Below are 17,237 nucleotides of genomic sequence, written 5' to 3' on the forward strand. Positions count from 1 at the left end.
TTGTGTATGGTATGGGGAAGGGTCCAGCATCATTCTTTTGCATGGAGACATCAGGTTTTCCTAGCATCATTTGTTGAAAAGACTTTTTCCCCCACTGAATTGTCTTGGCACCAGAAACTGTTTTTAATGTGTGGATCTCACATCCTAATTTTGAAACTATTACCAGACAACCAGATAGCTGTGGACCATGGTGACTCCCCAGATTCCATACTTTGGTCACCTTTCAAGGGATTTAGGCCATCATACCCAGTGCCTGGGAAACCGGCAAGCTTTAGAAGCTACCTAAGCTAATTGTCGTTTGCCAACAAACATCTTTTTTTAAAAAGCCATAGAAAGGTCTGTTTGTATTCCCTTATGTTAAATAGAAGTCTGGTAACTCCAAAGTCTATCCGCCTTTTATGACTGCTACTTAAAAGTCTGTCTAAATCTTTTTTTTTAGTCAGTTTATGGTTTTTGCCGTTACTACTTATTAATGAATTCCATGTCTTTAAAACTTACCTAAAGTCTCCCCTATTAAGTTTCACAGTATGTTGTTTTATAAATTAGAGCAATTTTTGAACCTTGTGTGGTGGTAAAAAAGAGAGAAAGTATAAAACTGTGATAATTAACGATAATGCAATCAATTTTTTACTGGTAGAAAAGTTTAATTTGAACAGAGAGAGGAGACAATAGCATATGAACAGACCAAAAGCACATTGTTTATGGTTGTGGAGTTGATTGAGGTAAATTTTCCTGTTGTAGCATTGAAGGGACACCTGGCTGTTTGTTAGGAGATATGTTCTACAGCCTCTCTCTGCTCTGGGTAGGTGTGGCCAGGTCTCTTGAGTAACCATTAACCTGGATCATCACCTTCAATGTTTTCTACTTGAAACAGAGCTAATGAGAATACAGTAGATACCCCTGCTTAAAAATTTAAGATTTTCTGATTGATTTTCAGTGCATAGTTCCCTACATACAATGTTGATCTTTCAGTCCAGAATACCCAGACACAACTACCCACCATTCCTCCAGGAATTCTGTCTCTTTCCACTAAATTTGTCTTAATTGCCTCCTCCTATTTTTTTAGTCCCCCTTTACTACCCTCCATCATCCACTACCAGTTGTTTTAACTTGCCTCAGTGATACTGATGCCCAACAAAGTATTTATCATGTAAAGGGTACGAGGTCATTGGTTTTATCAAATTAATTTTGTACCATGTATAACAATATAAAAATCCACATTTTTACTTTAGGTTGTGAAAATAAAAAAATTATTTACAATTATATATAAAATATTTCAGTATAAAAAAGAATACTTGAATGGCTTTAACTTTGGCTTATAATAGGAAACTAAAAATATGTAAAACCATCTATTTGCATATTCTGCTAAAATAAACCAAATTTTTTATTTAAGTAGTTTCATTCAGCTTCAACTGATTACTAACTCTAATTTGTATTTAATTTTAAGAAATTATAGTTCCAAATATAGAAAGTTAACTTCTTTTACTGAAAAATACAAGTAAATCTTATATACTAACTCTAATCACTCTAATACAGTGAGGTGTTTTGTTTTTTCTTATGTCTCTTAGTTTGAATCCCCTGGTATCTCATTGTCTTAAAGAATTTTGGCTTCCTTTAGATTTTAGAGCCTAGTAGATTTATTGTATAAGAACTCTTCATGTTAATTGATTGGCTTGTGGATACTTATGAGCAAGGAATATCTTATTAGAATCAAATTGATGAATTAGCTAATGGTATTTAACATTGAAGGGATAAATGAAAAGAAGAGAAAAAGACTCAAGTTATTTTAAAAGCAAAAAATGGGAAGGAAGGATAATTGGTAATCAAGTCTTCCTTCTAATCAACCAAATATTAGACAAAACAAATTGGGAACTTGTCTGACTAGGAAGCAGATGTGCTGAATATATTCTTAATTCAGATTTCTCTTTTTAATTTTCATCTTTAGATACTGATTTTTGTCTACAAGAGGGTATTAGGGCTACTATAATGGAACTCATATCTTTAACTTTTGATTGACATTTCCTTGATGCTTGGCACTCATTGTATGATATATTAAGGCCAGGAAATAAATTTTATCTTCTCTTATCATTAGGCAAGCTGTCAGTCTCCTAATATAGAACGAATATAGAGTCGCTTCTTAATTTAGCTTTTGGGAAAAGGGGTAGAAATTCATTCTATCCTTTGTGTCTGTTCTTTGGCACAAATTGATGGCGGCTAAGCCAGATTTTTGAGCTTCCTGCTTATTTGTCACTTGGCAACTATATAGGAAAGTGTTTGTAAACTATAAAGCAGCATGCTAATAGTAATTGTTATTTCTCCTCTTTAAACAAATTGAATTTTATAAAAAGTTTTATTTCTTCTTTTATTTAGTACAAATAACTCTTTACCCTAAAATCATTACTAGTGGTTATTAGGTATTTGTTTTTTCATTAAGTGTTCCTCATAAAAACCCTGAGAGGTAGATAAAGATCATAATTTCATAGATGAGAAAACTGAGTGATAAAGCCGTAAACCTTACTTCCTGGTTAGAATACGGAGTCGCTCCATATTTTGCTTTATATATGGTCTGCTTTATAGGTGGTTGCTTTTTACTTTTTCTTTTTTTAATGTGCCTGCCTTTTTGCTATAGTGAATGACTTGTTTCGTAATGGCTCATGTTTTTCTCCTACAGAGATATTCCAATGCCCTTAGTCAGCTCAGGAGTAGAACATGGTAATTTGAGAGAACTGGCATTTGCAAGAATGAAAGACCTTGGAATACAGGTAAGTAAATGTGGCTATTTGATCATAACTGTTAAAACCAAAGCAATCTGAAATACCCTTAAAAACTATCACACTTTAAAATTAATCTTAAAAGTCAAATAAAAAAGCTAGCTTACACATTTTTCAAGCATTCATACTGTTGTAACATGTGAAATTGAAACTAGTGGTTGCAGCAATTGAGTCCTATCTAGCCCTTTATCAAATCCTTCTGCCTTCAACCAGAGTGTAGGTTTGTCAGTTTAATATCTACTTTTTCTACCAATTCAGATTGCTAACTATGTGCTCACTTTTTTTTTTTTTTACATTTTTTCCCTTACAGTATTGTGTGTTCAACTCTTGACTAGAGGTTATAGAATTATAAGATATGGTTCCTCAAATGAAGTTGTGTTCACCTGAGAGACAGATATAATAGGCATGTAGTAATTACCAAGCATTATTATTACCCTCAAGTACTAGTCCCCTCATACCACCTCCCCATCCCTTGTCTATTTACTCACATCTTTAACAAATATTTGTTAAGCACTTCCTCTGTGCCAACTCTGGAAGTACTGACAGTCTAGTAGTCTGTATTTTAACAATCACTATACATGATTCTTTATTCACAGTATGGTTCAAAACTCAATACCCAAAACCACGACTTATAGCTACTTAAGAAAGAAGCCAGGAGGGAGGATTGTGGGAAGACGGCAGAGTAGGAAGCTCCAGGAATCAGTCCCTCCACCAGAACAACTGTTAAATAGACTTATTAAACAGTTGTCTGAATCAACTATTTTGAAACTCCATAGTCTAGTAGAAAACTGTACAAACTCCAGGGATAAGAGAAAAGAAGAGAATAGTAAGTTACTGTAAGTACCAGTAAATTGTTCTCTGTACATGGTGGTTACCATTGTGCAGCTTCCACTCTCACAGCAAGGGGGTCTGACCCCTGACATAGTTTGCTGGTGACAGAAAGGAACATAAAAATTCACTTCCCCAAGATCCAAGGTGGGTACAGACTGATCACTGATCACATTTTTTGATTACCTACTTTGGATTCCTGGGGTTCCAGCTCTGAGGGGTGCCACTGTTCCATTATACACCAGATAAAAGTGATGGAGGAGGGCCACGGTGGCTCAGCAGGCAAGAATGCTTGCCTGCCATGCCAGAGGACCCAGGTTTGTTTCCCGGTGCCTGTCCATGTAAAATAAAAAAATTAAAAAAAAAAAAAAGTGATGGAGGAGGCTTAATGACTGTAAGTTTCCTCAGAGTTCTGGAGGATGGTTAAAGAGCTGCATTAGCTGGGCAGGTCAAGAGAGTACAGCTCTGGGGAGCCAGGGAAGAAACTGCAGGCACCCTTCCTGGCCCCTCCCTCACCCCCCCCCACCCTCAGGGCATGGAGCAGGCCAGTGCTCCCAGTTTCCTGGCATTGTTCAAGCTGGGAAGGGTTGACTTGGTAAACGCCTCTCCAGAATACCCCCTTCCCAGGAATTACCTGTCAGGCAAAAGCAACTCGAGACAACCAAAGCAGTGTAATAAACGGTTGAGGCAAAGGCTTACCTGCCTTAAGTCCAGCAGTGCAGCACCTGGAGAGTGAGCAGATCTGTCTCCTGGGAAGTAGAGGAAGCATTCAAGCTCCTGTAAACATGGCAGTTTTCTGAGGCTGCTAGCAAGTACAAGCCCAGGACAAGACATGGGTGCAGAAAAGAAAGGAAGAACAAACCACTTTGCATTTGCGGTTGACAAACTTTTCTGATAGGAGGGCTGACACAAGAAAATTGCTATCTTATCACCAGCTGGTTCCAAACTGAAGAAACATTTAAAGGATTAAATCCCAGAGTTAAAATTATAAAATATTAAACTGTACCATGTATAGCAAAAGATTACAGGACAAAGAAACAGGAAATGTTGGCCCATCCAAAGGAGGAGAATAAAAATCAGAAAACATCAATGAAGAGGACCAGACTCTAGAAATAAATGGACAATGTCTTTAAAATAATTATCTTTATATAAAAACCCAAGGAGATGAAGAAAAAACTAAGCACTATCAGGAAAACAATGAATAAGCAATATGAGACTCTCAGTAAAGAGAGAAAAATTTTACAACACAGCCAAACTGAACTATTTGGAGTTCAAGACCACAGTAAATGAAATGAAAAATACCCTGGAGAGTTTCAACAACAGATAAGAGCTGGCAGAAGAAGAATTAGCAAACTTGAAGACAAAGCATTCAAATGAGCCAGGCTGAGGAGCAGAAAGAAAAAAGTATTATGAAAAGTGAAAATATCCTAAGAGACCCCTGGGACACTGTCAAGCATCACTTTATGCATTATGGCATTCCCAAAGGTAGAAGTAAAAAGAGAGAAAAGGCAGAAGGAATATTCAAAGAAATAATGACAGAAAACTTCCCAAACTTTGCAAAAGATGTAAATATGTACATCTAAGAAGCCCAGAGAACACCAAATAGGATAAATTTGAAGAAAAATGTGTCTTATTATATACTAATCAAACTGTCATGCTGCAAAAGAAAAGCAACTTTTATGTACAAGGGAGGACAGTTAGATTAAGTGGCGGTCTCTCATCAGAAACTTTGGGCAAGAAGACAGTGGGTTGAAATACTTAATGTGCTGAAAATGTGCAAAAAATAATTGGCAACTAAGAATTTCATATTTGGTAAGACTTTCTTTCAAAAATGAGTGTGAAATTAAGACATTCCCAGATAAACAAAACTGAGGGGGTACACTACCACTTAGCCTGCATTACAAGCAATCCTAAAAGGAATTCTCAGACGCAAGAAAGAACATTAGACAGTGGTTCAGAACAGCATGAAGAAATAAAGACTGCCGGTAAAGGTAACATTTGGGGTAAATGCAGAACTATTATATTTTATTTTTGGTATGTAACTCCATGTCTTACTTCCTACAGGTGCTGAAATGCAAAAACATAAAAAGTAATGATAAATCTGTGGTTCTGGTCATACAGTGTACAAAGATGTAATTTCTTATGAGTATATAAAAAGGTGGGGGGGCGGAGGGGTATAGGAACAGTATATGTGTATGCTCTTGAATTCAAGTTGTAACCAAATCAAATATTATTGTTATATATTTAAACTTCATAGTAACCAATGGATGGTATATGAAAAATATGTCCAGATGCATGAGAAGGAATTCTACAAAGAAAATAAATCAAATAAATATGAAGACTGGAATTAATGGAAGAATTGAGGGACAAATAAATGACTTACAAAGACTTTTTGGTAAATAGCAAAATGGCGGAAGAAAGTCCTGCCTTCTCAGTAGTAAATTCAGATGTAAATAGATTGAACTCTCTAGTCAAAGGGCAGAGACTGGCAGAAGGAATAAAACAGCATGACCCTACTATGTGCTATTTAAAAGAAACTCACCCTAAATTAGAAAATGTTAGCAGGTTGAAAGTGGAAGGACAGAAAAAAATATACCATGCAAGTAATAACAAAAAGATAACTGGCATAGCTAAACTAATATCAGGTAAAATAGACTTTAAATAAAAAACTGTTATGAGCAAGCAAGACAATCATTATAAACTTAAAAAGGTTTGATTCAGAAAAAAGATGTGACAATTATAAATATAAATGCATGTAACAGCAGAGCCAGAAAATACATGAAGCAAATGCTGACAGATTTGAAGTTAGAAACGGGCAATTCTACATTTAACAGAAGAAGACTTGAATACACCACTGTCAATAATGGATAGTATATCTAGTTTAGAAGACTTGAAAAAGAAGAAATAGAAGACTTGAACAATAGTCTGAATCAGCTAGACCTAACGGACATGTATATAATACTTCACCCAAAAGCAACAGAATACATATTCTTTTTAAGTGCACATGGATCATTCTCCAGGATATATCTCAGGTCACAAAACAAGTCTTAATAAGTTAGAAAATATTGAAATGATACAGTCTACTGATTACAATGAAATGAAGCTAAAATGAGTAACAGAGGAAGAAATGTAAATTCACAAATATGTGGAAATTTAAAAACATTCTTACCCACCAATGATTTAAAGAGGAAATCACACAACAAATTGGGAAATATTTTTAGGTGAATTAAAATACAGCATACCGAAACTCATGGGATGCATTAAAGGCAGTGTGCTGAGAGGGAAGTTTATTGCTCTTTGGCTTACATTTAAAAAGAAAGATTTCATAATGAGGCCTAACTTCAAAACTAAAAGAACTACAAAAAGAAGAGCCAACCAAAACCAAAGTGAACGGTTGACAGAATATAACAAATACTAGAGTCAAGAGAAACGAAATGGAGAAAGAAGCACTAAAATGAACAAAACCAAAATTGGTTCTTTGAAAAGATGAATAAAATAGACAACCCTTTAGTTAAACTGATGAAGAAAAAAAGAGAGGACACAGATGATTAAAATAAGCAGTGGAAAGGGGGACATTAATACCAACCCCACTGGGTTGGGAAAAAGAGGATATTATGAATGCCAGCACTCGAGATAACCTAGATAAAATGGACAAATTCATAGAAGCACACAAACTGCCTACACTGAATCAAGAATAAGTCTCAACAAACCAAGACAAGTAAAGAGCTTGGCTTAATAATCAAAAACCTCTCAACACATAAAAGCCTAGGACCAGGTGGTTTCACAGTGGAATGTTACGAAGCATTCCAGGAAAAATTAACACCAGTCCTGCTCAGTCTCTTCCAAACTATTAAAGAGGAGGAAACACCCGCTAATTCTTTCTACAAAGCCAATATCACTCTCAATCCAAAGCCAGATAAAGATACCAGAAAAAAAAAAACAGAAAATTATAGATCATTTTCTTTAATTGTGAAAAACAACATATATATATATATATATACAAAAACAATAAATTTGAGAGCACACCGCAACAATTGTAGAGCAGATTTCAGAGTTTGGTTTGGGTTACAATTCTACAATTTTAGGTTTTTACTTCTAACTGCTTCAAGACACTGGAGACTAAAAGACATACCAATATAATGATTCAGCAGTCACATTCATTTGTTAAATCCTGTCTTCTCTGTTATAACTCTACCTTCTCCTTTGATCTTTCTGTCAATCTTTAGGAGTATTTGGACTTTGCCCATTCTAACTTTTTTATGTTGAAAAGTGCTGTCAATAATATGAAATATAGGGGGTTGGAACTGCATGTTGAGGGTCTGAAGAGGCAGGCCACTCTGCATTTCAGGACTTACCTGGTCTAGGGGCCCTTCTGGAAAGTTATCCTAGTGCATGGAACCTTTGTAGAATCTTATATAATGTCCCGGGTGTGCTTTAGGATTGGCAGGAATGGTTTTGGCTGGGATTCGGCAAGTTATGATAGGTTGCAGTGTGTAACAGAAGCTTGCACAAGAGTGACCTACAAAGTAGCCTCTCGACTCTATTTGAACTCTTTCAGCCACTGATATCTTACTTGTTACAATTCTTTTCCGTGCTTTGATCAAGAAGGCATTATTGATCCCACAGTGCCAGGGCCAGGCTCATAGCTGGGAGTTATATCCCACATTGTCAGGGAGACTTTCACCCCTGGGTGTCATCAGACCATTATCTTTTATGAATATAGATGGAAAAATTCTCAACCTAATACTAGCAAACTGAACCCAAGAGCACGTTAAAAGAATTACAACCCATGATCAAATGGAATTTATCCACGTATGGAAGGGTGGGTGGTTCAACATAAGAAAATGCAATTAATATAATATACCACATTAATAGAACAAAGGGAAAAACCCACAAGATCATCTTCATTGGTGCAGAAAAAGGTATTTGGAAAATACAGCACCCTTTCTTGAAAAAACCTTTTGAACACTAAGAATAGAAGGAAATTTACGCAACATGATAAAGGCTGTGCCGATTTGAAAATGTACCCTAGAAAAGCCATGTTTTATAATCCTAATCCCATTTTATAACGGCAGCCGTTTCTTCTAATCCCTATTCAGTACTGTGTGTTGAAACTGTAATTAGGTCATCTCTCTGGAGATGTGACTCAATCAGGAGTGGTTGTTATGCTGGATTAGGTGGAGACGTGTCTCCACCCATTCCAGGTGGGTCTTGATTAGTTTACTGGAATGCTATAAAAGAGGAAACATTTCGGAGAAAAGGAGAGATTCAGAGAGCAGAGGATGACAGAACATTGCAGAGTGACATAGCCATGAGAAGCCAGTGACCTTTGTAGATAAAGAAGAAAAACACCTTCTAGGGAACTTCATGAAACAGGAAGCCAGGAGAGAAAGCTAGCAGATGATGCTGTGTTTGCCATGTGCCTTTCCAGATGAGAGAGAAACCCTGACCGTGTTTGCCATATGCCTTCTCACTTGAGAGAGAAACCGGGAATTTCATCAGCCTTCTTAAACCAAGATATCTTTCCATAGATGCCTTCGATTGGACATTTCTATTGACTTGTTGTAATTGTCTATAGAAATGTAAAATTAAATTAAAATTTAATTTTAATTTTCTCAGCCTTAGAACTGTAAACTTGCAACTTATTAAATTCCCCTTTTTAAAAGCCATTCCGCTTCTGGTATATTGCATTTTGGCAGCTAGCAAACTAGAACAAGAGCATATATTAAAAGCCCACAACTAGCATCCTACCTAATGGTGAAGAACTGAAAGCTTTCCCTCTGATATCAAGAACAAGACATTAATGCCCAGTGTCACCACTATTACTCCACATAGAAGTTCTAGCCAGAGCAGTTAGCAAAGAATAGAAATAAAAGGCATCCACATAAGAAAAGAAGTTAAACTTTCACAATTTATAGATGACATGATCCTATATAGAGAAAATCCTAAAAACTCTACAACAAAGTTACTAGAGCTAATAAACAAATTCAGCCAAGTGGTAGGGTAAAAGATCAACATGCAAAAATTACTAGTGGTTCTATACACTAGTAAGAACAATTGGAAGAAGAAATCAAGATAAAATACCCTCTTTAATAGCAACTAAAAGTATCAAATATCTTAGAATAAATCTTGTACACAGAATGTTACGAACTTGTACACAGAAACCAAAGGAAAGGATGTTTATTTGGTGCAAAATTTATATTTTCAGTGGCATACTATCTAATCTAACTTGTGTGGTCAGCTTATTACAACATTTTAATTATATGGAACCAGGGATAGGAAGTGAGATCTTGTTGGTTTGTAGTGGTTGGTGGGATGCCCCAATGCATCCGAGAGTATTCTGGGCAGAAGATTAAAAAGTATTTGCAAAGTCCTCCTGAGGGACTGGGGAAAAGGGGGAAATATTAAACTTCCCCACCTGGGGAAGACCTGATATTCTCGCAGTCATTGGGGGCTACCAGTTTGATGGGCCAGGCCCTAGATCTTGGGCTTGTCCTTATGAAACTTATTTCTGCAGTGGAGAAGCTAAACCTACTTATGATTATGCTTAAGACTCATCCCTAGAGAACCTCTTTTGTTGTGCGTATGTAGCCTCTCTCTCTAACCAGCTCTGCAGATGAGCTTACTGCCCTCCCCACTATGTGGAACATGACTCCCAGGGGATAAGTGTGCTCCTGGCATTGTGGGAGTAAGAAAGCCTTCTTGACCAAAACAGGGAAGAGAAATTAAACAAAGTAAAGGTTTCGGTGGCTGAGAGATTTCAAATAGAGCTGAGAGATCATTCTGGAGGTTATCTTTATACAGTATATAGACATCCCCTTTCAGTTTTTGGTGTATTACAGTAGCTAGAGGGAAATACCTAAAATTGATGAGTTGTAATCTAATAGCCTTGATTCTTGAAGATGATTGAATAACTATAGAGCTTTTAAGGTGTTAATGTGTGAGTGTGCAGAGCTTGTGACTGACGCTCCCTTTATCCAATCTATAGACAGATGAGTGAGAAAAGAAAGACAAAAAATAAACAATAGGGTTTATTGTTTAGTGTGGGATGGGATGTTTGGGGTGTTCTTTTTTACTTTCATTTTTGTGGAGTCATGAAAATGTTAAAAAATGGTTGTAATAATGAATACAAAGGTTTGTGATGATACTGTGAACCACTGTATACTTTGGATGATTATATTTCAATAAAAATTCATTGAACTAAAAAAAGAACTTGTACACAGAAAGCTACAAAATATAGCTAAAAGAACTCACAGAAGACCTAAATTAATGAAGGGACATTCCATGTTAATGGATTGGAGGACTAAATATTGTCAAGCTGTCAGTTCCATCCAGATTGATTTATAGGTTCAGCATGATCCCAATCAAAATTCCACCAACCCTCCTGGCATAAATGGAAAGGCCAATCAGCAAGTTAATATGGAAGTGTAGGGGGTACCAAATAACCCATGCCATCTTGAAAAAGAATGAAGTTGGAGGACTCAAAAACTTCCTTGTCTTAAAACTTATTACAAAGCTACAGTAATCAAAACAGCGTGGTACAGCACAAGAATAGACTTACAGACCAATGAAATAGAATTGAGAGCTCAGAAATCAGCCCTTACATTTATGTCCAACTGATTTTTGGCAAGGGGCCAAGAACTACTCAATTAAGTCTCCTCAACAGATGGTGCTGGGAAAATTGGATCTCCATTTGCAAAAGAAAGAAGGACAGCTCAGATATAAAAATCAACTCATAATGGATCCAAGACCTAAATATAAGGCATAGAACTATAAAGCTCCTAAAAGGAACCATAGGGAAGCATCTGAGGCTTCTTAAACATCATACCCAAAGTACCAGCAACAAAAGAAAAAATACATAAATGGGACCTCAACAAAATTTAAAACTTCTGGACCTCATAGTACTTTTCATGAAAGTAAAATGACGGCTTATACAATGGAGAAAGTATTTTGAAACTACAAATCCAATAAAGGTTTAATATCTAGAATATGTAAAGAAATTCTTCAGCTTTACCACAAACAGATAACCCAGTTTTAAAATGGGCAAAAGATTTGAATAGTTATCTCTCCAAAGAAGATATACAAATGGCCAGAAATCACATGAAAATATGCTCAACCTCATTAACCTTTAGGAAATGCAAATCAAAACCACACCATTTCATACCCATTAGAGGACTGCCATCAGAAAAAGAGAAAATTACACATTTTGGAAGATATTGTGGAGCAATAGAAACACTTACTTATAGCTGGTGGCAATGTAAAATGTTGTACCACTGTGAAAGATAGTTTGGCAGTTCCTCAGAAACTTAGTAAAGAATTACCATATGACCTAGCAATCCCATAACTAAGTATATACCCAGAAAAATAGAACGCAGAGACTCAAACAGATATTTTCACACTAATGTTATGTAGTGGCATTATTCACGATTGCCAGAGTGTCCATCACCTTATTAATAGACAAACGAAATGTTGTATATACATAATTTTTATGGAATATTATTCAGCCCTGAAAAGGAATGATGTTCTAAAACATGCAACAAAATAGATGAACCTTGAAGATTGACTCACTGAGTGAAATAAATCAGACACAAAGGGACAAACATTGCATAATCTCACTGATAAGAAATAATTAGAATAAATAAATTATGAGTCAGAATCTAGCATATAGGTTACCAGGGATGTGGTTGAGATAGGGAACGGGAAACACGGTTTAAAATGTTCAGGAACTCTATGGGAATGATGGAAATGTTTTGGTAGTAGTGGGTGGTAATAGTAGCACAACACTGTGAATGTCATTAACAGCACTGAAATACATATATCTGAATATGGTTAAAAGGGGAGATTTTAGGTTGTATAGATGTAACTAGAATAAAACCTTTAAAAAATTCTATGGAACTGCACAACATGAACAGTGAATCCTAAGTTAAACTATAGACTATAGTTAAAAGTACAATTATAAAAACATCCTTTCAATCAGTTTTAACAAGTGTTCCACACGAATGCAAGGTGTTAATAATAGGGTGGTACATGGGAATACTGCATGTTATGCATGATTGTTCTGTAAACTTCTCAAATAAAGGAAATACATTTTTTCAGAAAGCCACAGTGACATGCCATTTCATACTGCTAGAATGGCTACTATTTAAAAAGCAAAAAAAATTAAGTACTGGAGAGAATATGTAAATGGGAAGACTTATTTGTTGATGGTGAAAATGTAACATGGTTTAGTTGCTGTGGAAGACAAGTTTGGCAGTTCCTCAGAACTTCTCACTATATACCTAAAAGAATTAAAATCAGAGACTTGAGCAGATATTTGCACACTGATGTTCATTGTGACATTATTTAAAATTGCTCAACGGTGGAAGCTACCCACATGTCCATGAACTGATGAATACATAAATACAATGTGGTATATATGCGTTTTAACTTCCTAAGCTTGCTTACAGCAGTTACCATGAAAGGGGCTGGCTTTAAACAATGGGAATTTATTAGCTTACAGTTTGAGGCCATGAAAATGTCCAAATCAAGGCATCGTCAAGGTAATGCTTTCTTCTGCCTGCCAGTGGTCCTTGGCTCCTCTGGCACATGGCAGAGCATGTAGCAGTATGTGCTGGTCTCTCCCTTCTTTTCCAGGTTCCCTTGATTTCAGCTTCTTGCCCCCAATGGCTTCCTTTCTCTCTCGTTGTAGTCATCCTGTTTATAAAGTACTCCAGTAAGAGGATTAAGACCCACCCTGGGCCATGCCTTAACTGAAATAACCTCATCCAAAGACCATACTTCCAATAGGCTTATACCCGCAGGAATGGATTAGCTTTAAGAACATGGTTTTTTGGGTACATGCAGTTCCAAACCAATACAGCATATATTCCTTTATTGGCCCTAGAAAGGAGTAAAGCATTGATATATGCATCAACATAGAGGAACCTTGAAAATAACCATGTTGCATGAAATAAGATGGAGAAAAAGGGCAAATATTATATGATCTCAGTAATATCAAATAATTACAATAAGTAAACTCGTAGTCAGAGTTTAGAATGTAGGTTAGCAGGGGATGGGGTGGGGGTAGGGAAATAGGACGTTAAAGCTTAAAATGTAAAGTGTGTATGTTTGGGACAGTGGATGGTAGCACAAAATTGTGACTAATTAACAGCACTGAATTATATATTTATATGTGGTTAAAAGGAAAAATTGTGGTTTTATAGATGTTACTAGAATAAAATTTGAAAAATACATTCATGGAACTTCAGTATACAAACAGTGAACCCTAAGTTAAACCATGGAGTATTGTTAATAATACAATTATAAAAATGTACTCTTATCAGTTATAACAAATATACCACACCAGTTCAAGGTGTTAATAATAGGGTATTATATTGAAGCCCTTTATTTTATGAACAATTGTTCTATAAACCCACAACTTCTCTAATTAAAAAAAAAAGAAACATGTAACTATACTTCATTGACATGCAAGCTACTATAGAAAAACTATAGCTAAAAGTCATCTAAATTTAATAATTACAGTGATTTATGATCATTTTTGCTATACAATTTTGTTTACCAAATTTCCTGGAGTCCACATCAGCATATATTATTATCTTAAACTGGTTCCCAGGCCACAGAAATAGTTTTGTTTTTATAGGACTGACTAGTGAACCCTTTTTTTTGCCTTATGAAATTCTGTGCGTATATAGTAGTCCTTCATAAAGGCATTATAAGTAGAAAAGCTTGCTGTGACATTAACAAAGTTCCTAGAGTTATCTTTCCTCAGTGGTGGAAATGTTAGAATCCTGATAATAATTTTTATGGTTTGTTCTATAGAGAAAAATATACCGTAGTACATTTCATTGGTTAATGTAAAGATTCTCTAATTATAAATGTAAGGCTATATTAAGTGCACCCTAAATTGTGGAATAGAAGTGAGAGGTGCAGCACATATCCTTGGCCATACAGACCAGCCATTGCATTGACATCATCTGGAGGCATCTTTGTGTCTTCTGGGGTACTCAAAGAGCCATTCATGATTGTGGTTCAGATTGTATAATAAATAGTTCTAGGTGCCTCCCTCCCTCCCTCCTCCTTTCTCTTCCTTCCCCAGTTCCCTCCCTGTCTGCCTGCCTGCCCTTCCTTACAAAAATAAATCGCAATCTTCAATATTCAACTTTTTTACATTTCTATAATGGTAAAAATATGGTGATACTAAAAATGTTAATTGCCACAAAATGGTGAAGAATTTTTAAAAATTTATGTTTTTTACTTTCCTATATGTGTTGTTTTAGTAGCACATTCGGGTACAGTTATATCCTCTGGGCAAAACTGTTTTCTAATTTAATGACTTAGGCTCTTTACTTCTGAGATTATATTATATATTGGTCTCTTTCTAACTCTAAACTTATTTCCAAGGCAGGAAGGACATTTTACTACTTCAGACATTTCCATCCCATTTTATTTCCCTCTGTCCTCAAATGTATTAAAGATAACTTCTTTTTGAAATTATTTTATTTCAGTGTAGACTATGTCCAAACTTTAGAGTTTAGAGTTTAATGGAGAGGTTTAAATAAAAATTGAATTAGTTATCAGTTTTATATTTGCCCTCCCTCCCCCTCCCCCCTCCCTTTTTTTTTTCCGGCAGTGTCGAGATGTGAGAACCAGAGAGGTTGGAATCCAGGAAATTCATCATAAAGTACGACCATACCAGGTTAGTTTTTTTCTATTTATAGAGAAGGTAGGATCTGTTCTTTGATCTTTAACCGAGCCTCCACCCGTACCTTCTTAGGAGTGGGACAGAACCCTAGAAGTTATCGAGTAAACCAACAACGAAGAATGATTGAGCATTGGGCATAAATACCAAGCCCAGAAAGTTAAATAAGACAGTTACTGAGTCCTTAAAAGAACAAGTTCAAAAAACTGAGTCTGACCCTCATTCTAGACCAGCACCATCCAGTAGAACTTTCTGCAGTATTGGAAATGTTGTATAATCTGCGCTGCCCATTATGGTAGCCATTAACCACATGTAGCTATTGAGCCCTTGAAATGTGGCTATTATGACTGAGGAGAACTCTATTTTTTATTTCATTTAATTAATTCAAATGTAAAAAGGCAAATATGTCTAACGATTGCCATGTTGAACAGTGGAATAGGTTATGATCTCTTATCTCTTTGTGTGCAACTGTTAAACTATTTCCCATTAGTGATAATCAGACAAATAGATAAGCCTTTATCAACAGGTATTCCAAAAAAATTAAGCCTAATACCCAGCCATTCTTTGTATATACTGAATTTAGTTCTTTACTGTACATCTAGAATATCTAACTACATACAAGATTTTCTATGGGGTTTAATTGTCCACAGGAGAAACCCTTATGGAATCCCAATTGAGAAAAATTGTAATAAATGCTATCTGCTTTGATATTTCTGTTCTCAACATGAATTGTTTATTTCCTTGACATTTTTCTCATTTGCGTTGTTTTGAGGGAAAAAGTAAACACAAGCACAGTTAATTATTTTTCCAAATTCTTCTGCAGTCCAATTTAGTGAACATTAAATTGAGAAGGAATATAAGTATTGGTCTGAATTGTTCACTTCAGTAGGGGTATAATATACCCATTTACTACATGTATCTGGGGGCAACCAGGTCCATATATGTTGTTTATCTGTCTGTGTGTTGTTACATACATTTATGCAGAATTCAGGGGCCACTTAAGCAAAGGATTGAAGAGTCAGAAACCTACCTAGATCACTATGACAGAAGCTTTCCCACAAAAGCTATTCTCTAGTGACTGAATTTTCTTTAATGTTTTTATTCTGTAACTAGGAATAATGTTTTAAATCCCCCATGGGATACCATACTTTATTAAGAGCCCATCAAGGAACAAGTTACCAAAATCACATTTTTTTTTCCCAAAAGCAGCTGTTAGTGGAAGAGATAAAGACTACAGAATGAAACATTGAGCACTGAGGGTCTTGCCAGTGGGGTGCTACCAAGAGCTCCATATGTGGTACAATTTGTTATTTAACTTAGAAACTGTTCATAGCAGATCGAAGATTTTAATACAAGAATCTCAAGTTCAGATATTTGTGGAATGTAAAATTGTTTTCCTTTCTTAATAATCCATGAATAAGGCATGAACTCTTATTTAATCAGTGATACTTAGGAATATAAATGTAAATTCATTATTATCCCTTCTTTATCTCCTATTGTGGATATTAACCAAATAACAAAAAATATAACTGTAAAATTTCATTATTTTTCCTTCTTTATCCTCAACTGTGGATATTAACCAAATAACATAATTATAAAAATGAACTTTGTTCTCTGATTTTTGAAAAATATTTTTGTGGCTTTTTATTACACAGGTTGAATTGGTAAGGCGAGATTATGTTGCAAATGGTGGCTGGGAAACATTCTTGTCATATGAAGACCCAGATCAAGACATTTTGATTGGCCTTCTTCGGTTACGAAAGTGTTCAGAAGAAACCTTCCGTTTTGAATTGGGTGGAGGTGTTTCCATAGTCCGAGAGCTGCATGTGTATGGAAGTGTAGTCCCTGTGAATAGTAGAGATCCTACTAAATTTCAGCATCAGGTATTCTGTATTCCATTTCTGTTTGGCCAGTTTCTTAATTATAAGTCATAGTAGGAA

At 35.7% G+C, this 17,237-nt stretch overlaps 1 protein-coding gene across 1 annotated transcript in view; it reads left to right on the forward strand.

Annotated features, from left to right (window-relative positions):
- The window catches only part of ELP3 (elongator acetyltransferase complex subunit 3), a 145,085-nt gene that overhangs the window by 82,020 nt on the left and 45,828 nt on the right, over nt 1-17,237 (forward strand). The window contains exons 11-13 of the mRNA XM_077152883.1: nt 2,672-2,762; nt 15,229-15,294; nt 16,953-17,180. Coding sequence (XP_077008998.1) covers nt 2,672-2,762; nt 15,229-15,294; nt 16,953-17,180 — 385 coding nt within the window. The remainder of the gene's footprint in view (nt 1-2,671; nt 2,763-15,228; nt 15,295-16,952; nt 17,181-17,237) is intronic.

This window comes from Tamandua tetradactyla, chromosome 3 (genome assembly GCF_023851605.1).
Source record: "Tamandua tetradactyla isolate mTamTet1 chromosome 3, mTamTet1.pri, whole genome shotgun sequence".
Lineage (NCBI taxonomy): Eukaryota > Metazoa > Chordata > Mammalia > Pilosa > Myrmecophagidae > Tamandua > Tamandua tetradactyla.